The sequence below is a fragment of the Hemicordylus capensis genome, chromosome 1 (genome assembly GCF_027244095.1).
Source record: "Hemicordylus capensis ecotype Gifberg chromosome 1, rHemCap1.1.pri, whole genome shotgun sequence".
Classification (NCBI taxonomy): domain Eukaryota; kingdom Metazoa; phylum Chordata; class Lepidosauria; order Squamata; family Cordylidae; genus Hemicordylus; species Hemicordylus capensis.
The window spans coordinates 82,425,177-82,449,277 of record NC_069657.1 but is presented as its reverse complement, the minus strand read 5'-3'; the positions used below and the strand labels follow the sequence as shown (position 1 = coordinate 82,449,277).

Sequence of the window (24,101 nt, the reverse complement as noted above, 5' to 3'; positions counted from 1 at the left end):
TTTTTCATCTGTGTGCAGAATGAGTTTTGTTCCGGGTGGCAGTATCAAGGCAGTGTGTGCACATGTGCATTCAGAATGAGGCCTTATTGATTCAGCCTTAGCAGGATCTAAAATTAACTGAGCGGACATCAAAAAACGTGTGAGTGCACACATGTGCACATGCCGGCTTAGAAGGAACACTGCATCCTAGGCTTGTGGACTGCTTGAGACCTTCACAAAACTTAGCACTAATGGATTCCTACCAGGCGCATAGCTAGATGGTGGGCTCAGGTAAACTCCTCTCCCAGTGGCCATTCGTGCGTGCCAGCCATGTCCCCTGTGTGTGACATCACATGCAGGGTGCATGGCTTGGCCTACTGGAATGGCCCTTGTGACCCTTTGGAACTCATTTCCCAGCCAGCTTCATTGTCAGCTGCTTGTTTTCTTCATTCCTTGCTTGGAGCAAAGAAAACATGCAGCCGACAACGAGGCTGACCAGAGGTCAGGAGGAAGGGCTGCGTGTTTAATTTGCTCCAAGCAAGGAATGAAGAAAATGAGCAGCTGACAATTGCCCAGAAGGCCAAGCCATGCCCACCCTCCTCTAGTTATGGTTAGTTTATCTCCCTTAAGAAGTTGATAGGGGACATTACAACTGTTCCTCTTGTTAGATCATTTGGCACATTTTGCTGTGGGATACTATGAGCAATTAGTAATATAGGACATGGAAATGATTTGAACAATTCTAGGCATTCTTTGTCAGGAAATTCCAAAGTAGTGTTTTGCAATTGTTTGCCATCTTATGGGATTCCCACCAGCTCTTGTTTCTGTACCTCCTCCTGCATTAACATCCCCAGTCAAGGAAGTATTGATTAGGCATGTGCCTGAAACATTTCGGAAGCCATTGCAAAGGCCTCCGAAACGTTTCGGCGCTGGGGCGGTATTCAGCATTTCGGCACCGGCGGGGGTAGTACTTTAAGGGTGAGGGAGGGTGTACTCACCCCCCCCACCACATTTCCCCCACTGGCGCTCTGTAAACTTTAAGCCCCTTGGGGCGGCAGCGTTCCTCCCTGCCACCCCGTTCCCCCTGTCGGCCAGAAGTGGCCGGAAGTTGCGAGCGTGCGTGCGCCTGTCGTGCGTGCATGTGCGCGCCTGTCTGCTGTGCGCGCATGATGGGCGCACACGCGCTTGCAACTTCCGGCTGATGGGCAGAACGGGGCGGCAGGGAGGAACGCTGCTGCCCCAAGGGGCTTAAAGTTTACAGAGCGCCAGCGGGGGAAATGCCGCGGTGGTGGTGGTGGTGAGTGCCGAAAACCATTTGTGTACATCCCTAATATTGATAGACCCCTGAAATGATTTTCTGGCAGTTTGTTAGTGTGCCTGTGATTCCCAGTTCTCTCTTATTTCTTACTCCTCAAACCAAGAATCCTGCAATAGAGCATGCCCCTTACAAGGGCTTGAACTTAAGAGAAATGCATATCAGGTATTCTTCCACATTTCAACACATAGCAAGGGGTACTTTGTCAAACATTGATTATAGTGCTGCACTGCTATGTTCTGCTCTACCCAGCCAATTTCAAGATGGCTTCTTGAGGGAGGAGAAGTTAACATGTTGGTTTGACCAACTATTATATTTCTGCCAGTACAGTGATTTCTGCCAATAGAGATTTCTCCCCAACTCCCTTTTAGGTGCACCAAATAAATATAACCTAGCTCAGAAATAACAGGCCCATGCCAACCTGGCTTTCCCTGCTCTGCATTCTGCATGAATAAAAGAGCCCTATATTGTTCCCGTAATGCATAGATCAGTATCACCTCTGAATGGTTCAAGGAAGGAAAAAGTGAGAATCTAGACACAATATTACATATTAAATGGTCCACTATGAGCTAACTATGGACATCGAGGCCTAGCTCAGTTAGTCAGGTCCCATAGAATTTCTAAAAGATGTTCAGGCTTAGCCAGCTGTGCCAGAGAATGAAGTTCCATAATTTTGGAACAGCACCTTTAATTGTCCTTTGTCATGCAGATTCAGTGCATTCATACTGTAATTTTTGGTTGATCTTGTGATTTGAAACAGGAGTACATGTTATTAGAGGAGCAGCTCCCCCATGAGGCAAGGTGCTGCCTCATAGCAGTCTCAGGTGGTGAGTGCGCCAAGCAGTGTCGAGTCTGGACACCCTGCCTCCTACCTGCTGCTGCCGCCACTCCTTGTGTGGTTTTCCCCTTGCCCCAGAGCCAGTGCTGACACCATCCTATTTTTCTTGTCAGCCCCACCCTATGCTTGAACATTCCCAGATGCTACCCCTCTTCTCCTTATGCTGGGCTTGCCTTTGGAGTAACCAGTGATGATGAAGTGCGAGCAGCCAGTCTAGTATATTAGTAGCCTAGCATTGTCCCCATCCTTTGTCAAGGATGGACTGAATGGTTTGAGTCTGGTGCTACTTAGGACTAAATGCTTTGTATGTGCTGGTTACCAGTGATGCACCGAGGTCCAAAATCTGCCTGGATCGAGAGGGCTTCAGAGGCCACCCCACTGCAAGGCCCCTCTGCCAAAAGCCCCCACGCCCAATTTTTTCCAAATAAAAGATACCTCGCTCCATCACTGCTCCTGCCTCCTGGGGGCCTCCAAATGATCTGGGGGGCCTCACCAGAGCTGTGCCACCACTGCCCCGTGCCTGCTGCTGTCCCGCTGCACTGATATTTCCTATCTTTACCACCAGGGGCTTGGGGTGAGCCGGCTGGGATGCGGGCCTGCAATTTGAGTATGGAAAGCATTGTGGCACACGACACCTGCGATAATCAAACTGCACATGCATACCGGCCAGTGAGAAGCCCGCATGCAAGCACATGCACCGACACAGTAGAATTTCTGTTAAATCTTTGAGATTTTAAGAGTTTGAAATTAATGTAGATTTTGATATGCTTCCTTCCCCCCGTTTTTGACAGATCAGTCAAGTTGCCCACCTGTGAGTGTATACAGAAAAAATAGGGGCGTTCTTTCATTCCCCCAATCCTCTTGCCATTCTAGCCTATCAAAAGTGCATGTTTTTAGCCCACATCTCAGCTCAGTGTCAGCAAGCTGGTCTCAACATACTTGCAATAGAAGGGAGTTTGGCAAATCCTCCCCCTCCCCCTCCCCCTCCCTTTCTCCTTCTATATAATTGTGTGTGTGTGTATGTTTCTCCCAAATATTATCATAAATACTTTTTGTATTTGCGGGAGTGGAAAATATCAGCTTTGTACATAGTTTGGTGTGTGTGTGCTTACAGTGGGAGACAATGGGTTTTCCCCAACATGCCTTAGCTGCTTAATATTGTAACTTAATTTGCATTTGGGACTGTTGAATATGTTGAGGGGTGCATAATTGCAGGTAGATGAATCTAGTAGTAAAGTGGGAAAATCACTTAAAATTTTTAAAATTTGTGTTCCTATTTGAAGTAATGTTCTACTTTTTTGAGGTTATTTCTGGCTATAAAAAGTTTAGTTTTCCTTTTGTTGCTGATTTTTCTGATTAAGTTTCCCATAAGAGTTTCTGTTGCCTTTTTTTAAAAAACAGGTCAGTAATGACAGATCTGTACTACCTCAGTCAAACAGATGGAGCAGGTGATTGGCGAGAAAAAGAAGCCAAAGATTTGACAGAGTTGGTACAGAGGAGAATAACATATCTTCAGGTAAGAATTCTGCACAGAAAAAGAAATAAATTGAAATTTACAATAAATGGAATTTACTGAAGGAATATTTAATATGGCTAATATAGAGCAATGTGACAAACATAAATTGTCTTTAGAAAAATATAGATGTTTTTGATGAGTAAAGCAACCTCAGGGAATAAAATAATGAAAACATTGCATACAAAATGTGGCTGGATTCCTGTTAAGTGAACTAATATTTAGTAAGCTTTATAAATAGGTTCAGATTAACCAACAACGGGTGATCATTTCATTTTGAAGCTACAGTTTCTATTATCTAGTTATTTAAAATAATTGTGTTTACATATAGTCTACCTTTTTTACTCTGAGTCCTTGTGGTATTGGCTTAAATTAGCCAAAACAAAACACCCCACCATCACAAAAACTGCGACTACTAAATTTACAAAAAGAAAGCTATCTTTCTTTGAATATTTGTTCTTTGGTTTCCCCAATTCTTTAGCTTGGGAAGCAATTGAATGCACATCTGCAGCACAGCCAGTCTCCATAGACCACAAGCTTGTGAGCTTTGAATCTGTGCTAATCCTCCATGCATTTGTGTGACTGAAAGAACTGATATAGGTTCTGTTGTCTACACTGCTCAAAGTGTACTACTGTCCCATGCAAAATATATATTTCAGCAGACATCTTAATGTCTCCTGCTAAAACATCAGGGGGAGAAGTGCTCATTTAGACATTACCAGTGGCAGACTGGGTCTAAAAATATTGGTTGCCAGGAGACAAAGGGGGGGCACCCACAACTATAAGGCTATCATTTACTTTTTATACAAAATAAATAAAATTTTCAAAAATACATAAGTGGAAAAAAGGTACAATTAAAATTTTTGAGAAATAAATGTATATTTTTTAGTAATTACAGTGTACATATATTGTACATATTACTGGCAGTATACAGTACAGATTGTTATAATTGAATTTTTAAATTTTTTAAAAAATTAAATAAATGGTGGATATTTTTTAATAGTTTGCTTGTAGTGAACATCTTACACATTAACAGGTAGTTCAAAAGCATATTTCATGGAGTCCACTATATTAAGAGCAATCGTTTGAGTTCACTAGATGATTGTGCGAATCTGTCAATAATTGCTTCTGCATCCAATTCATCTAACAATTCCTTTTCAATGGATAGCAACATGTATGATTCCAGGTTCTCATCAGACAGTGAATTTCTTAGCCTTGTCTTTATGATCTTTAGCTTTGAAAATGTCCTCTCACATTGGACTTGAGTAACTGATAGTGTGCAGATGACTTTATAAAGTTCATAAAGGTTATCATATGCCTTGTCATGAAGTCTGTTGGATGCCAGAATTTTTAGTACACACGATGGTCAAGTGCTAAAAATTTTACACTTGTTGCAACTGGAATCCATATTCTCACCATCATTAAGCAATAGCTTTAATACATCAAAGTTCGAAGCAAAAGAAAACAATTCCAATATTATTTGATCTTTGCTGATTTGTGGAGACAGCTTAATAATACCTTCCAAAGCTTCATTTTAAAGGCCCTTCTTTGCAATAGTTTTAAACTTTGCTGAGTCCAAGCAGGATAAATCTTTATGCAACTTTTTGTGTTGTACAAAGTGTGAATATGGAACCTGTGGGAGTGAATGATAAGAACATAAGAACAGCCCTGCTGGATCAGGCCCAAGGCCCATCTAGTCCAGCATCCCATTTCACACAGTGGCCCACCAGATGCCACTGGAAGCCACAGGCAGGAGTTGAGGGCATGCCCTCTCTCTTGCTGTTACTCCCCCGCAACTGGTACCCAGAGGCACCCCGCCTTCAGGCTGAAGGTGGCCTACAGCCCTCCGACTAGTAGCCGTCAATAGACCTCTCCTCCATGAAGTTATCCAAACCCTTCTTAAAGCCATCCAGGTTGTTGGCTGTCACCACATCTCGTGGCAGAGAATTCCACAAGTTGATTATGTGTTGTGTGAAAAAGTACTTCCATTTGCTGGTCCTAGATTTCCTGGCAATCAATTTCATGGGATGACCCCTGGTTCTAGTGTTATGTGAGAGGGAGAAGAATTTCTCTCCATCTACTTTCTCCACATCATGCAAGATTTTATAGACCTCTATCATGTCTCCCTGCAGTTGTCTTTTTTCCAAACTAAATAGCCCCAGGTGTTGTAGCCTAGCCTCATAAGAAAGGTGCTCTAGGCCCTTGATCATCTTGGTCGCCTCTATTCCAAGTTAAAGAGCCCCAGATGCTGTAGCTCAAGCCCCCTGATCATTTTGGTTACCCTCTTCTGCACCTTTCCCAGTTCTACAATATCCTTCTTAAGATACTGTGACCAAAGCTGTACATAGTACTCCAGATGTGGCCGTACCATAGATTTGTATAAGGGCATTATAATATTAGCATTTTTATTTTCAATCCCCTTCCTAATGATTCCTAGCATGGAATTAGCCTTTTTCACAGCTGCCACTCAGAGTTGACACTTTCAACGATCTGTCCACCACGACCCCAAGATCCCTCTCCTGGTCAGTCACCAACAGCTCACATCCCATCAGCATATACTTGGGGTTCTTCGTCCCAATGTGCATCACTTTACACTTGCCAACATTGAACCACATTTACCACTTGGTTGCCCATTCATCCAGTTTGGAGAGATCCTTTTGGAGCTCTTCACAATCAGTTATGGATTTCACTACCCGAAAGAATTTGGTATCATCTGCAAATTTGGCCACCTCGCTGCTTAACCCTGCTTCTAGATCATTTATGAATTAATTAAAAAGCACTGATCCCAGTACAGATCCCTGGGGGACCCCACTTCTTACTTCCCTCCATTGCGAAAACTCTCCATTTATACCTACCTTCTGTTTCCTGTCTTTCAATCAGTTAGCAATCCACACATGTACTGGTCCCTTTATCCCATGACCGCTAAGTTTCCCCAGGAGTTGTTGATGAGGAACTTTGTCAAAAGCTTTTTTGGAAGTCCAGGTACAGTATGTCAACTGGATCACCTTGATCCACACACTTGTTGACACTCTCAAAGAACTCCAAAAGGTTGGTCAGGCAAGATTTACCTTTGCGGAACCCATGCTGGTTCACTTCCAGCAGGGCCTGTTGTACTATGTGCTTTACAATTTTATCCTTGAGGATGCTTTCCATCAATTTGCCTGGAACAGATGTTAAGCTAACCAGTCTGTAATTTCCCAGATCACCCCTGGATCCCTTCTTGAAAATCGGTGTTACATTTGCTACTCTCCAGTCCTCTGGTATAGAACCTGATTGCAGGGATAAGTTATATATTTTAGCAAGGAGATCAGCCTTCACCTGATGAAGAGGTGGTGGGCTGAGGGGCAGAAGTCACCCTTATTAAGCCTGATCTGGTGCAAAAGAAGCACTACTTGCCAGGCAGGACTTATAATATCAAGGGATAAGAAGTAGGCTTCAGGCTTCTGAAGAGTAGACTGCACCTATAGAGCCCCAGCCCAGAGCAAATGATCCCAGAGACATCAATGCAGACAGTTTACTGCAAGGGGAGCATGCTGGGCGTAATATTCTTAAATATAAAGTATCCTCGAAAAATGATTTTATTATTATTTTTATTAAAATAGTAATACGACATAAATTTTAGTTGCATACAGTAATAATATTGGAACTTCTATTATATTTTCAAACCACTAAAAGGTCATTAACATTTTTAACATATTGTCTAATGTTTAAGGGGGCCTACTTCATCAGGGGCCCACAGGGCCCACTTGCCATCAGATAAGCTGACACCCTGGCCAGTCCGCCACTGGACATTACCATAGGGACTCCTTATACAGTGGGTATAGGAAAGAATCACCCCCTTTGATAGACCTTAAATTCTGGTTCCCTTACATCCTGAAATGAAAACACAAAGAAAATTCCCTTCACCAGCTGTACTTATCCAATGCAACCTATAACGTCCAACTGAAAAACATCACAATTACAGTCCAGAAAAAGTGTCAGAAATAAAAAACCAAGAATTACTGAGATTGAAAAAGGATCACGCCCCAATGTCAATATTTTGTTGAACCACCTTTTGCTTTAATAACAGCCTTGAGTCTGTTGGGATACTTCTCTATCAACCTTGCACATCTAGACGGAGCAATATTTGCCCACTCCTCCATACAGAACTGTTCAAGTTCGGTCACATTGGATGGTAGGTGTTGGTGGACTGCTATCCTCCCTGGATCTGGTCGGCCCTCCAAACTGGATGGAAGAGCAAGGAGGAAACTGGTAAGAGAGGTTACCAAGAGGCCAATGGCCACTCTGAAGGAGTTAAAGGACTTCATGGCAAAGAGTGGTTGTTCTGTGCATGTGACAACAATTTCACGAGCGCTCCACAGATGTGGCTTGTTCGGGAGGGTCGCAAGGAGAAAGCCACTTCTCAAGAAAGGCCACATTAAAGCTCGTTTGAGCTTTGCCAGAAGGCACCTTGAAGATTCTGATGCCAAATGGAAAAAGGTCTTATGGTCAGATGAGACCAAGATTGAACTATTTGGCCTCAACACCAAACAGTACACCTGGCGTAAATCCAACGCAGCTCACCATCCACAACACACCATACCTACAGTGAAGCATGGAGGTGGCAGCATCCTGTTGTGGGGGTGTTTCTCTGGCTCAAGGACTGGGGCTCTCGTTAGGGTAGAAGGAAAAATGGATGGGGCAAAATACCATCAGATTCTGGAAGAAAACCTGCTACCCTCTGCCAGACAGTTGAGGATGGGCAGAAGATTCACCTTTCAACATGACAACAATCCGAAGCACACAGCAAAATTGACCACACAGTGGCTGAAGGAGAAGAAAGTGAACGTCCTCATGTGGCCCAGTCAGAGCCCAGACCTAAATCCCATAAAAAATCTGTGGGGAGATTTGAAGATAGCAGTCCACCAACACCTACCATCCAATGTGACCGAACTTGAACAGTTCTGTATGGAGGAGTGGGCAAATATTGCTCCGTCTAGATGTGCAAGGTTGATAGAGAAGTATCCCAACAGACTCAAGGCTGTTATTAAAGCAAAAGGTGGTTCAACAAAATATTGACATTAGGGGGTGATCCTTTTTCAATCTCAGTAATTCTTGTTTTTTATTTCTGACACTTTTTCTGGACTGTAATTGTGATGTTTTTCAGTTGGATGTTATAGGTTGCATTGGATAAGTACAGCTGGTGAAGGGAATTTTCTTTGTGTTTTCATTTCAGGATGTAAGGGAACCAGAATTTAAGGTCTATCAAAGGGGGTGATTCTTTCCTATACCCACTGTATGTTCTGTTTGAGAGATTAGTTCTTGGTGTTAGGAAACATATGTATAAGATGACATATGGATAGGCAAATGTGAGTATGCACAACAGGAATCCAGTGGCTTTCTAAAGTAAAAGGGGATACTTGGACAGTTCTTCACTTTTTATGTGGTGTATGTTTCCTAATATGGAAAAGTAATCTTAGAAAATAATGTAGGAAGCAGCCCTTTCATGCTTTCCCCCCTACTCTGAGGTGGTAACTCATGATTTCCCCCTTACTCTGTTGTTACTGTCTGACTTTTCTGAAAACGAGTTCATAGAAAGAGAGCACTGTGTGGCCAAGATTTTATGTCTGCAATAGTCTGAGCCAGGAAAACATTTTACCATTTATTTACATCCCACTTAATGTGGCTTCTGAATTCTGTGAAAACACACAAAATCATCATAAAACTCGGTGAATAGAGATTTAGAGCCAACTATTTCTCCAAGTAGTGGCTCTCTTATTATTCAGCAGGGGAGATTAGTTGTCCCTATTCAGCTCGGTTGTCTCTATTCAGCATCGGTAACCCTTGCTAAATGGGCAAAGAGACAATTTTTTACTGTGGTGATTTTCTTTATTTAGCAGGGGGAGCGTAACTGGCTCTATTCACCTCCAGTACAGTACCTCCAGTGACTGTTGCTGGCATCCAGTGTTTCTTTTTAGATTGTGAGCCCTTTGGGGACAGGGAGCCATCTTTATTTATTTGTTTCTCGCTTTGGAAACATTTGTTGAAAAGCAGTATATAAATATTTGTTGTTGTTGTTGTTGTTGTATAGCATCTTTCCAGTAGCTGTTGCTGGTCTCTCTCTCTCTTTTTAAAGATTGTGAGCCCTTTTGGGACAAGGAATCATTTTTATACCCTTTTGGTGTATAAACTGCACTGAGAACCCTTTTTTTCGGTTGAAAAGGTTTCAAGGTTTCAGTACGTTTAATACTGAATAGAAAGGAAAGGTTGTGCTGTTGTGTTGTTGCCAACTCCTGGTGACTACAGAGCCATGTGGTTTACCATGGCTAACACAACAGGAGGGATTTACCATTGCCTTTTCCCTCGCAGTATGAGATGGTGCTTTTCAGCACCTTCCTATATCACTGCTACCAGATATAGAAGTTTCCCATATTCTGGAAAACACACCAGTGGAGATTTGAACCAACAGCCTCCTGCTCTCTAGGCAGTTTGCTCCCCTGCTGCGCCATTAGGTGGCTAGTTTAATACTGAATATTTATAGTAAATATTCATATATAAAGAGTAGTAATTTTGATCCAGAGAAAATAGAGTAAGTTTGAGCCAGAGAACCACAAGTTGTGTTATATAGGCAGGACAGGTCTTTCCTACCATGTTGTACCCTTCTCCATTTTGTAGATTTCAGTGTCCCCTGAAAAGCCAATCTCTAGTGTCAGGGACATACAGGAATAGTGTGAGATATGGCATGTGGGCTTGGGGAGACTGCTGATGGAAGGGAGAGTTGGCAGAAATTGCTCCATCTTATGTGAGCAGAAGTCTACACGATGCTCCTCTGTATACAACCCAGTATTAAAATCAGTAAAATGTTAAAACAGAAAAGCTGGTACTGTAATGCAAGAATACACATAGCCTCTTTTTTAAAAAACAAATCTATGGACCATTTCATTGCCTGTCCTGATGACATGTTTGATTCAGATCTTGTGTTTCCCCCCAAGACACTTTGAAAGTTGTAAGATTCGCTCATTTAAGGAGATTTTAAATGTCAAGATTGAACTATTGGAATAGGCTTTGGAATAGGCTCCCTGTTGAAATAAGAGCATCTCCTTCTCTGTTTGCTTTTAGGAAGACTCTCAAGATGCACCTGTTTTGTAGGCTTTTAATTGAAATTTTAATAACTTGTTTTATGAGTGGTTTTATTGCGTATTATGGAATTTTAACTGTTTGTACTCTCTGATATTGTGTGATAAATTTTGTACACCACCTAGAGATGTACATATCACGTGGTATAAATATATGATAAATAAATAATGGGGGAAATGGTCTCCTGAAAGAGCTTGTTTTCTGAAATATTGATGCTCAGTAAGTTAAATGGGGCTGCTATGTACATGTGCAAAAGAGGAAAATGTTCTGGTGCTCAAGGTTCAACAGAGATGGTCAGGGTTGCCCTTTGAGGAGAGGTTGAAGGAACTGTGTATGTTTAGCCTGAGAAGACTGAAATGAGATGTGGCACATGACAGCACTCTTCAAATACTTGTTGGGCTGCCATATAAATGAGGGCAAAGGCTTGTTCTCTATTGCCTCAAAAGGCACGACTAGATCTAATGGTGTTAAGTTACAGGAGCATAGATTTTGGTTGAACATTAGGAGAAACTTCTTAATGGCAATGGAACAAATTACTGGAGGTGGACTCTTCCTCACTGGAGGTCTTCAAGCAGAGGTTGGACAGCCATCTGTTCAGGATCTTTAGCTCTGGATTTCTTGCATCAAGGAGGGGGTTGGAATAGATGATGTACAGGACACCCAACTCTATGATTTTTATGAAGATCAGCTATATTTAAATAATCATGGCATATAATAGAAGGAACGCATTTGGATATGAGAGACAACAGCTGAAGACCCGGAAGGGAGCAAGGGGTCTTTTTGAACAGAAAAGGCTGTCAGCTGTTGGTTAATATTGATTAAAATCACTCATGTCTCTGTCTTCAGATTTTTAATATACAGATCTATAATAAACTTCTATCTACTTGTTTCTATTGATGCAACACATTTGGCACCTAATTATAAAAATTCAGAGCAAATAATCGAAAACCAACACCACCCTATCATATGTTTAGAATATTTGCTATTTTTTAGATGCAAGCTATATGGCCTTGGTTTTCCTGTATTCAGGGAAAGTATTTTTCTAAATTTACTATATTTCTAAAGCTCAACTTTCGGTTTTTAAAAATAAGCATTCAATGGCATGGGATTGTGACCATATGCGAACTGGATGTGTTTCCAAATGTGCATAATGGTAGTTGGTAATGATAAACTAACATACTGTTTATTGTAGATGCAAACTACAGAAGGGATTTCTAGTGGTTGGTTGCCTACCCCTACCCCTGCTCCTTGTTGGCAGGACATTCCCTCCATGCTTTTCCCAGCTCTGGAGCAAGAGTGGAAAACACTATGCTTGATGTTGGGCTGCTGCTCTTTGAAGGTTTCCTAGCTGCCACAAACAGTTAGAGACCAAGAAAGCTCTCTGCCTCTCTTTTCTTCTCTAGAGCAGGAAGGAGAGGCTCTCACTTGGTCCTGTACAGCAAAGGTGTTCCATGGGCCATGATATAATGGCTCAATCTATCACAGAGTAGTGATTCTGAGATGGACATTGAGGAGGCAGGACCAGCACTAGCCCCAGCCCTGGGTCATGACACCAGCCTTGAACCTGAGAGAGCCCTGAGGTTGGGCTTCTCTGAGGAAGCACCCTCATGGCCTGGACTCTATGGGGCAGCACTCCTGGGATCTGAGCCCATTACAGAACCAGCCTCTCACACCATCACACTCCCAGATGCCAGCACAGACAAGCTGCTCAGCAGGAGCAGGTATAGCGGAGGAAGAGTGCTGGACTCCAGAAGACTGCCTCTTTAAGGCTTTCCATATCCAAGCATGGAGCCCAGAAGAGTTTTCTGGGCTCAGAAGTAGCTCAGTTTACCTCTAGTGGTGTTGAGTCAACTTGTTCCCTTGGATTGCTCCAAGCTCCTGCAGAGTGACCTTGCACTTGCCTCACCTTGTGGGAAGACAGGATATGCGGCAGTGGCCAAACAACCTTCAGCTTTCCTTGCAACCTTGGAGCTGGAAGAGAAGATGGAGACCACTGTGCACTGCTGGAACAATCCTCACTCACTCCTCAGCTCCAGGTTTGAAAAGAAGGCTTACTAGCTCATCAGAGAACATCACCCTGCTCATGATGGCAAGGTTGAGGACCCAGAATGTGGAAAGCTTTTTTAACACTTAAAAAACTGTTACCCAAAATGTATAATAAACTATACAAAAACAATACTATAAAACAGCTTCAGTATTAACATCTCCAAAATCTAGAAACCTTCAAAACAGTAGCAGCTGTAGTTGCCCTCTAAAGTGGTGACAAAGACATTTTGTTAAAATTTGGAAACTTAAGTGTTCACAGACTCTCAGCTTGAGATGCCAGGTATGAATATGCAACCACTTTTTGCATATAAAGCATACACACTAACAGAACATCACTGTTGGATCAGAGCCAAGGCCTATCTAGTCCAGCATCCTGTTTCACACAGTGGCCCACCAGATGCCTCTGGGAAGCCCATAGGCAAGAGCTCCAACTCTTGCTATATCCACATGTCAGTCTACAACTGACATGTGGGCATTGGCCAGTCTCCAATCTCCCATGGTTGGTAAAAAGATTGAGGGGGTGGTGGCTGACCAACTCCAAGCAGTCTTGGAGGAAACTGATTATCTAGACCCATTTCAAATTGGCTTTAAGACTGGTTATGGGGTTGAGATGGCCTTGGTTGGCCTGACAGATGACCTTTGCCAGAAAATTGACAGAGGGAGTGTGACTCTGCTGGTTTTTTTGGATCTCCTAGTGGCTTTCAGTAGCATCAACCATGGTATCCTTTCTGGATCACCGGAAGGATTTGGGGATAGGAGGCACTGTTTTACAGTGGTTCCATTCCTGCATCTCGGGTAGATTTCAGATAGTGGTACTTAGTGACAGTTGCTCTTCAAAACGGGAGCTGCTGTATGGAGTCCCTCTGGGCTTCATTCTGTCATCAACGCTTTTTAACATCTACATGAAACCACTGGGTGAGGCCATCAGGGGATTTGGTGCTGGGTGGTATAAATATTCTGGCAACACCCAAATCTATTTCTCCTTTTCATCGATATTGGGAAATGACATTATCCCCTTAAATGCCTGCCTACAGGCAGTAATGGGCTGGATGAAGGATAATAAACTGAGGCTGAATCCAAGCAAGATGGGGGTGCTCATTTTTGGGGGTAGTAATCTGCAAGATGGGTTAGAATTTCCTGTTTGGGACAGGTTACACTCCCCCAGAAAAAACAGGTTCACAGATTGGGAGTGGTCTTAGACCCAGGTCTCACCCTAAGGTTGAGTCTGTGGCCAGGAGCACTTTTTACCATCAGCGATTGATTTGACAACTTCACCTGTTCATTGAGGAGAATAACCTGAAAACAGTGCTACACCAGCTGGTAATTTCCAGGATGGACTACTGCAATGCGTTCTCTGTAGGGCTGCCTTCGTGCACTTCACTTGGTTCAAAATGTGGAAACCAAATTGGTCTCTGGGGGACCATATTATGCCAGTTCTTAAACAGTTGCACTGGCTGCCAATATGTTTCTGGGCACTACAAAGTGCTGGTTATTACGTTTCAAGCTCTAAAGGCTTAGGTGTGCATTCCCTGAGGTAGCAGGTTCCCTGAGACAGCACCTTTCTCTACAAGATCACCTTTGCTCATTAACAGGGATGTGCACAAACCATCAGCTGGATGGTTTGGGGGCCGCGGTGGGGTTACCTTTAAGGAGTAGGGAGGGTGCCCTTACCCCCCCCCCCCGCTGCATTTCCTCCGCCAGCGCTGCTGCCAAAATCGCTGGAGAGAGGCTGCTGCGTACCTCCTTTGCAGTCCCAGTGAGCAGTTTTGGCAACATGGCTGGTGGAGGAAACATGGCGGGCGGGGGGAGAGTACCCTCCCTGCTCTTTAACGTTATGCCCCGCTGGACAGGTATGAAAGCCGGACCTCCAAACCAGTTCAGCGATACAGAAAAGGACTGCTGAACTGGTTCGTGCATATCCCTATTCATTAATATCCTCAGGAGGGGTCCCTCTTTGGGTGCCACCAGTTTATATGGTGGCGACCTGGGATCGGGCTGCCTTAGTTGCCACCCCTAGGTTGTGGAACAGGTTCCCCGTGGATATAAGAGGGCTGTCTTCCTTGGAAGCCTTCAGGAGAGCCTTAGACCCATTTTAAGCCTGGCTTTTAATTATATCTAGTTTTAATCTTAATTTTAATTTGATTTAATTTGGTTTAAATTGAAGCCACCCAATAGCACAGTGGGGAAGTAACTTGCTTAAGGAGCAAGTGGTTGCTGGTTTGGATCTCCGCTTGTATTTTTCCCAGGCTATGGGAAACACCTATATTGGGCAGCAGCGATATAAGAAGATGCTGATAGGCATCGTCTCATACTGTGAAGGAGATGGCAATGGCAAAACCCCTCTTGTATTCTGCCAAAGAAAACCCAATGGCTTGTGGTCACCAGGAATCGATACCGACTCGACGGCACAACTTTACAACTTTAATGATATCTAGTTTTAATCTTAATTGTAATTAGATTTAATTTTGTTTAAATGTTTCTTGATTTTAATTGTTTTGTTCTGTGTTTTTTATTTTAATATAAAAAGCCCTGAGCCACTTCAGGAAGAGCTGTATATAAATTGAAATAAATAAATAAATAAATAAATAAAATAATTCCCTCTTTCCTGCTGTTGCTCCTCTGCAACTGGTATTTAGAGGCTTCTTGCCTCTTAGGCTGGAGGGGGCCTATTGACTAGTAGCCATTTATAGACTTCTCCTCCATGAAGTATCTGAACTCTTCTTAAAGCCATCCAGGTTGGTGGCTGTCACCACATCTAGTGGCAGAGAATTCCATGGGTTAATTATGCATTGTGTGAAAAAGTACTTCCTTTTATTGGTCCTAAATTTCTTGGCAATAATCTTCATGGCATGACCCCAAGTTCTAGTGTTACGCAAGAGGGAGAAACATTTTTCTTTATCTACTCTTTCCACACCATTCATAACTTTATAGACCTCTTATCATATTGCCCCCTAGTCATCTTACATTTCTAAACTAAAAAGCCCCAGGTGTTGTAGCCTTACCTCGTAAGGAGGTAATGGCCCCTCAAATCATGTCTTCTTGGAACTAATGGAAACTAGTTGTGTATTTAGAAGCACCACACAAGCCATGAGAATATAGAAGTCAGGAGATATGGGGCCAAAGTCACAGCAAGATGAGAATAGGGACTGAAGATGGACCTAACGGGCAGTGGCAGGAGGATTGTAAAGGCAGTAAGGCATCAGAGGGAGACAAAAGCTGTAGGTGTTCTCTGCAGATGGGGCAGAGAACAGTTTGGTTTGAGAATTTGACCCAGGAAGAGATCTATGTTTAGAACAATCTATCAAAGACTTGATTCTCTTAATGCTGGTTATATTTGTTTTTATATTTATGATTGATATAACATTTTGAATCTCACCCATTTTCCAAAATGCTCAAGGTAGCAAACATCTGGTTATTCACAACAACCCTTTTGAAATAGGCTAAGAACATAAGAAGAGCCCTGCTGGATCAGGCCCAAGGCCCATCTAGTCCAGCATCCTGTTTCACACAGTGGCCCACCAGATGCCACTGGAAGCCTACAGCAGGAGTTGAGGGCATGCCCTTTCTCCTGCTGTTACTCCCCTGCAAGTGGTACTCGGAGACATCCTGCCTTTGAGGCTGGAGGTGGCCTATAGCCCTCTGACAAGTAGCCATTGATAGACCCCTCCTCCAGGCTAGGCTGAGAGATGATGGCTAGTGTAGATGTAGTAGTGAGCTTCATAACTAAATAGGGATTTTAAATAAAGGTCTACCAATCCAAGTCGCACTCTGTTTATTAAGCATACTGTTGATCTTTAAAGTCCATTTGCTCCCCCCACCTTGAAATACCTCTTAGAATCCTTTCAAATTCATTACTTTAATTTATTTTTGGGGGATGTATATTTTTGGTACTCTTGTTAATTTTTAATTTTATTCATACATCTGTTTTATTTGCACACCAGTTATATAAAATTAGTATAGGAAGTAATTTTTTTGCTTAATTTTAATAGACAGGCAGACTTGAAGGGTAGGTGGAGGAAGAAGGTTATAAATGCTCATTGAAGCAAGCTAACGATCTGGAGCATAGCCAATTGAAATGAAGAATATTCCAACACATTCAGAGCAATTTTGGTGGGATGTGAGCTTTGAGATCAAATGTTGTCATTCTGACAGATTCAGAAATAAAATGGTAATGTAAATTCCTAAAGCCTTTTATTTTACATTAGGTTAGTAAAGAATGTGCAATAACATTTTGTATTTACTGCCAGTTATGCTTATAAAAACTTGATGGAGCTGAATCGTGCTTCTTCATTTGCACTGAATTATCAAAATTTCTGTATAACTTATGACAAATCTCAGTTCTGAGAAATATTCTGTTTGTGTTTATATTGTATTCATGTCTACTTTATTGTTCATAGAATCCCAAGGACTGCAGCAAAGCCAAGAAACTGGTCTGCAATATCAACAAAGGTTGTGGTTATGGTTGTCAACTTCATCATGTAGTCTATTGCTTCATGATTGCATATGGCACTCAAAGGACCCTAATTTTGGAGTCGCAGAATTGGCGCTATGCTACTGGTGGCTGGGAGACTGTTTTTAGACCAGTGAGTGAGACATGCACTGACAGATCAGGAAGTAGTACTGGGCACTGGTCAGGTAAGTCTCCATGAGAGATACCATTGTTTTTCTTTAGTTAACAGATTTGTCTTTTAATATGTCTCCTGTGAAATACTAAATGTTCAGTTACAAAGAATATTTAGAGCACAGTGTGCCTTTCCCTTTCTAGAAAGAAGAAAATAAGCAGAGAGTAGGAATAAATGCCCTATAAAGCCCTGAATGGGTTGGGCCAGGGTATTTAAGAGAGCGCTTTCTTCATGAACTCCACCTCCTATTAAGATCATAGGGGGAGGTCTGGTTGCGGTTGCTATCAGCTTCTTTGGTGGCAACCCCAAACCCAAACCTTTCTAGGGTTGCCCCGAGGCTCTGGACAAATGAAATCAGAATCTCCCAATTTCTGGTTGTTTTTAAACAATGTTTAAAAAGCACACCTGTTTATCAGGCTTTTACTTTATGATGTTTAAAAGTTTGATTTATGGTAATTTTAATTTATTCATATGACTCTTAGGTTTTGGTTTGATTAGGTTGTAAACTGCCCTGATATTTGATATAGGGCGGGGTGTGCGCGTATTAGTCATCTTTTTATACCACCTGATATATACATCTCTAGGCGGTGTACAAATTTTAATATTAAAAATCACATATTAAAATACATAAAACACAATTAAAACAATATAAAAAAAGCTATTCAAATTAATTCTAATTAAAAGTTTGCGAGAACAGGAAAGTCTTGAGGGTCTTCCTGAAAACAAACAGAGAAGGAGATGCTCTTATTTCACCAGGGAGCATATTCCAAAGCCCTGGGGCAGCCACAGAGAAAGCCCGGTCCTGAGTCACCACCAGATGAGCTGAGAACAAAAACATATACTGGGTAGTGTATATACCGTGTATAAGAGTCTATTCACACACACAACTTACATAAAACGAGGATAAATTAAACATATATTATGAAACACACAAATTACTAAAGAAATTGCCTGTGTTCTAGACCCCAAAAAAGTGTGGCTGAAGGTCAATTATGCCCATGGTCCTTATACATGTAGATATATATAGTCCTTCCAGATCTTTTCTCTTGCTGGTTCTGTGTTCAAGTTGTTACTCCAAATGTTACTCAAAATTCTTCCAGATCTTTTTCCTTGCAAGTTCTTATTCTAATAGTAGCTCCTTGTACAAATGTTGCTCCTTCTGATAGATGCTCCTTGTCCAAAAAATACCCAACAGGTATCTTAGGTAATTTTTACCTGTTTCCACCTGCTTGAACAGGACTTCATCAGGAGAAGTGAGATTTATTTCTTCCGAAGTGACACTGCACCTACCAGTGGTTTCTAAATTAGAAATCACAATTTAGAAACCACTGGTAGGTGCAGTGTCACTTCGGAAGAAATAAATCTCACTTCTCCTGATGAAGTCCTGTTCAAGCAGGAGGAAACAGGTAAAAATTTGTTTATAACAAATTAAGGCTTGACTTATCTCGCTTTGCATGTAATGCGTCTGTCTCATATATTAGTTTCACCTTTTAATTTGCATTACTGAAATTAATGGACTTTTGCACGATATTCTAATTTTCCGAGTTTCACCTGTATAAGGACCATGGGCATAACTGACCTTCAGCCACACTTTTTGGGGGTTTAGAACACAGGCAATTTCTTTAGTAATTTGTGTGTTTCATAATATTTGTTTAATTTATCCTCGTTTTATGTAAGTTGTGTGTGTGAATAGACTCTTATACACGGTATATATACTACCCAGTATATGTTTTTGTTCTCTGGTCCGTGTATCTTCTATTCTTTCACCAGATGAGCTGGTGGCAACCGTAACCGGACCTCTCCATAAGATCGCAAAAGGCGACAGAATTCATGACAAAGGAGGTTCACTATTAAATAGCGTGACCCAAGCCGTATATGTAAATGTGACAAATGAATGAATGAATAAAAATGGAAATTTTTCACAGTGCAGAGAAGCAAGAAGCAGGCTTCTCCAAATACCTGAACTGAGACTGATACTTTTTAATATGTTCATAAATGATCTGGAGTAAGCAGTGAAATGACCAGGTCTGCAATTGACACCAAATTATTCAAGGTAGTGAAAATCAAAAGTGATTGCAAAGATTCCCAAAAGGACCTCTCAGTGGCAAATGTAACACTGTAACAATGTAAGTGTAAAGTAATGCACGTTGGGTCAGAAAATTCTAATGTTACACAAACACTGATGTGGTCTGAGCTGGTAGTGACTAATGAAGAAAGAGATCTTGTAGAGAATAGCTCAGTGAAATGCTGACTCAGTGTGGGGCAACTTTGAAAAAAGACACATTCCATGCAATGTTTCTTAAGAATCCATAGATCCATGAGTGAGAGCCAGCATGGTGTAGTGTGGTTAGAGTGCTGGACTAGGACCGGGGAGACCCAAGTTCAAATCCCCATTCAGCCATGAAACTAGCTGAGTAACTCTGGGCCAGTCACTTCTCTCTCAGCCTAACCTACTTCACAGGGTTGTTGTGAAAGAGAAACTCAAGTATGTAGTACACCGCTCTGGGCTCCTTGGAGGAAAAGCAGGATATAAATGTAATAATAACAATAACAACAACAACAACAACAACAACAATAATAATAATAATAATAATAATGGGGGAAATCGTAAATAAAACAGCTAATATAATGCCCTTTACAAATCTAAGGTACAGTTGCATTTTGAATTCTGTACAGTTCTGGTAGCCACATCTCAAAAAGAATATTGAAGAGCTGGAAAAGGTGCAGAAGAGGGCAACCAAAATGATCAGGGGTCTGTAGTACCTTCTCTGTGAGGAAAGGCTACAGCATCTGAGGCTTTTAAGTTTAGAATAAAGGCGACTAAGGAGAGGCATTATAGAGGTTTATAAAATTATGCATAGTGTGGAGAGTAGTCACCTGCTTTTTCACAACACTAGAACCAGAGGCTATCCAATGAAACTTATTTGCAGGAAATTTAGGATAGATAAAAGGAAGTACTACTTCACACAGCACTTAATTAATCTATGGAATTCTCTGCAACAAAATATGGTGATAGCCACTAGCTTTGATGGCTTTAAAATTAGACAAAATTTAAAATTAATTAGACAAATTCAATGGAGGAGGAGGTTTGATGATTATATCGTAACTCCAGGTTCAGAATCAGTATGCCTCTAAATACCAGTTGTTGGGGAGCAACTGCAGGAGCGAGAGAGGGGGGTATGTCTTTATCTCCTGCTTGTGGACTTCCAAGAGGCATTTTGACTGGTCACTGTGTTTCAAGTTTCACTGTGGAAAGCAGGATGCAGGGGCCGACACACATTGCTGGTAACACGCTTGATTTGGTCTTTCACTCTGATCAGGGTGGTGTTCTGTGGGTGGGGAATCCTGCAATTTCCCCATTGTCATGGACAGACCACCATGTGGTTAAGGTTGGACTCACAATCACTTCCCAACTTCGCAGGGGCAAGGGACCTATTTGGATGGTCCGCCTGAGAAGGTTATTGGATCCAGTAGGATTTCAAGAAGCCTTGGAGGGATTTAGTGTCCGCTCTGCTAGTGATCCTTTTGATGCACTGGTGGAGAATTGGAACAGCAACTCACTGGGGTAGTAGACATGATTGCTCCTAAGCGTCCTCTCCGACCCGCTTCAAAACTGGCCCCTTGGTATACGGAAGAACTATGGGGGCTGAAGTGGCAAGGTAGACGATGGGAGTGCAAGTGGAGAAAGACTCAGCTTGAATCCGACAGATTGCAACATAGAGCTCATTTGAAGACCTATGCTCAGGCGATACATGTGGCAAAGAAGTGATTCTTTTCTGTCCGTATTGCATTCGCAATTTCACATCCGGCAGAGTTGGGGTTGTGAGAGGGCTAGTATGTGCCTCTTCTCCCTTGAATCAGAATCTGAAACCATCGATTACCCACTGTGATGTGTTTAACGAATTCTTTGTGGGAAAAATCTCGTGTCTGGGAATACACTAAGCCTCACCTATTTTTTCCAATTCCTGTGGGTAGGCTTCCTGCCTGCGCAATTTAGTATGAATCTCGTGTACTTGAGAACGGGGGAGTTGGGCATAAGTAGTATCTGTTTTCATCAGGTAGTGCACACAACATTTCACTAACATTATTCCAACATATAAAATTACGATGCAAATTAAGATAATGAAACAAACTGCCAATATTCTCCCCACCCACCCACCCCGGCTCCCAAATTAGGCAGCCAGGAAGTTAACCAAGACCAGGTTTCTCTTGAGTGATCTGGAGGTACCACCTGCTGAATCATTTGGACATGGTCAAAAGTCTCATCAAAATTATCAGGAATATACACACAGCATTCCTGACCAATAAGGGCACAGACACCCCCTTTAGAAGTTAAAACATAATCCAAGGACAGCCTATTTTGGAGGGTCATTTGCCGGATCTTCTTTTGTTCCCTTGCCAGAGAAAGAGGGCCTCTCCGGTCTTGTTGGCTAGAATCTCCATTACTGCCTGAAGCCTAATAAGAGCACCTCCAACTCTGGCCAATCCTACAGATGGGAGGAAAGACCATCCTATTGCGTCAGCTACCATCAAGGGGGTCCTGCTGTCCACTATATCTTGGGCAACGCTTAAATCCCGCTTATTCTGGATATTTCCTTTGGGACAGTGTTGAGTAACTCTAACAGCAGGCCACAACTGGGCCACATATAATCTTCCAGACCACTTTGGGGGCAAAGCCCTATAGGCTCTATTTCCACACACAAAATAATGTCCTGCCAGAGCAATAAATCCTATGTTACATGATCTGATGTATCAGGATACCTGTTCATAATAGCCTCAGATAGAGTAATCGGAGGGAATTACATCTGGTTTATAGAAGTCACCTATGCTAGCCCCAGTCTTTACAAAGGTGACTTTACAGGAGCTATTTCCCACTGGTTAACCTGTGCCATTATATTGGAAACAAAACTCTGCTCTCTTAGTCTGCACATATAGGAAAGAAGGAGTTTCATCCTGCATATCTGCCCAGGTATTTGGCTTAGTTCCCCATGTAGCATAATCATGGTCAGACAACTCAGTAGCATTTAAAGGGATAGGAACCATGGGCAACCCTCCTTTGGCATGGGTAGGCATATGATGACATACCCTACAATCATTTACAGCTTTGGCTGCCTGATAAGACAATTTAACAATTAAATTTTCTCTGTACATTGAAAAATCAAAGAATAGAAAATTAAACAGTCCCAAATTTTTCAGAGTCATTTTCATTTTGATGGTTATTCTGGACGCATAGTTGCCAGTCCTCCTTCGGATCTGAATTCTCCTGTATTGGTGGGGATACCTTTCTACAATGAGAAGCGTGAATCCAGGTTGCTTTCTCCCTCACACTTGATGGCCGTTGGGGTGACCAAACAGCACTTGGAAAGGACCAGTCCACCTAGGTGCCAGGCAATGCTTGCGCTTGAAATCATTCACTAAGAACCAGTCCCCAGGCTGTAGTGAATGACAGACTTCAGAACTCAGTGGGATATGAGCTTCTTTCATCTGTGAGTGTAAAGATTTGAACACTTTAGTCAAACTTACACAATACTGCACAATTTCATGGTCCAGTTGGGCCAAACTATCCTGTAGTGGTTTCACCGTGGGTTTGATTCCCGCTCTTAAAGGCCTTCCCATTACAATCTCATGAGGTGTCAACCCATGCTTTCTGTTGGGAGTATTTCTGATAGACGGGAGTACATAAGGCAGGGCATCTGGCCATGGCTAACCCATGTCCTTTGTTGTCTTTGCCAGTTTGGTCTTGATATCCAGGTTCCTCTTTCCATATAGGCAGAACTCTGAGGATAAGGGGTGTGAAACTGCAATTAGCACTTAGCCTAGAAACCCCTGCTAACTTGGCAAAGAGGCACATTTTAATGTGGTGATTCTCTTCATTCAGTAGGAGGAGAGTTAACTGGCCCTATCCACTCCCAGCACAGTATCTCCAGTGACTGTTGCTGGTATCTATCTTATGTTTCTTTTTAGACTGTGAACCCTTTGGGGACAGGGTTCCATCTTATTTGTTTATTTCTCTGTGTAAACCACCCTGAGCCATTTTTGGAAGGGCGGTATAGAAATCAAACAAACAAATTTCACCCCAAGAGCTTTACAAACCATCTGGATCAGTGATTCTCAACGTGTGGGTCCCCAGATGTAATTGGACTTCAACTCCCATAATTCCCATCCAAAGGCCACTGAGGCTGGGGATCATGGGAGTTGAAGTCCAATAACATCTGGGGACCCACACGTTGAGAAACCCTGATCTGGATGACCTTATTGGTGAAATGTGTCCCTATATCACAGTCCAGAGAGAGAAGCAGACCAAATTTTGGAATAAAGTCAGTCAGCAATTTCTTTGCTACCATGGTTGCATCAGCCTTTTGGCAGAGGTAGGCTTCAGTCCACCCCGAGTACACACATTACAACCAACATGTACTTGAATCCTTTTGAGGAAGGTAGATTGGCGAAATCCATCTGCAAATTCTGGAAGGGGCCATTGGACCACTGCCTAGATCAGGGGTGCACAACTCAAATGTCCCAGAGGGCTCAAAACAACCATAATGATGTATGTGGGGGCCAAAGTAAATTTTCAGTGCATTGATTATTGCAGTGAAATTAATTATAACAATAAATGTTAAAGCAATTGCTAGTTATTTGTGGGTCCTTCCTTCTCCCCAGGGGCCCTCAATTTTA

At 42.3% G+C, this 24,101-nt stretch overlaps 1 protein-coding gene across 3 annotated transcripts in view; it reads left to right on the top strand.

The window, feature by feature from the left end:
• FUT8 (fucosyltransferase 8) overlaps positions 1-24,101 on the top strand; it is a 200,367-nt gene that overhangs the window by 101,309 nt on the left and 74,957 nt on the right. For all 3 annotated transcript variants that reach the window (XM_053257103.1, XM_053257109.1, XM_053257117.1), the window contains 2 exons: positions 3,534-3,648; positions 17,205-17,442. In XM_053257103.1, the coding sequence (XP_053113078.1) occupies positions 3,534-3,648; positions 17,205-17,442 (353 nt within the window). The remainder of the gene's footprint in view (positions 1-3,533; positions 3,649-17,204; positions 17,443-24,101) is intronic.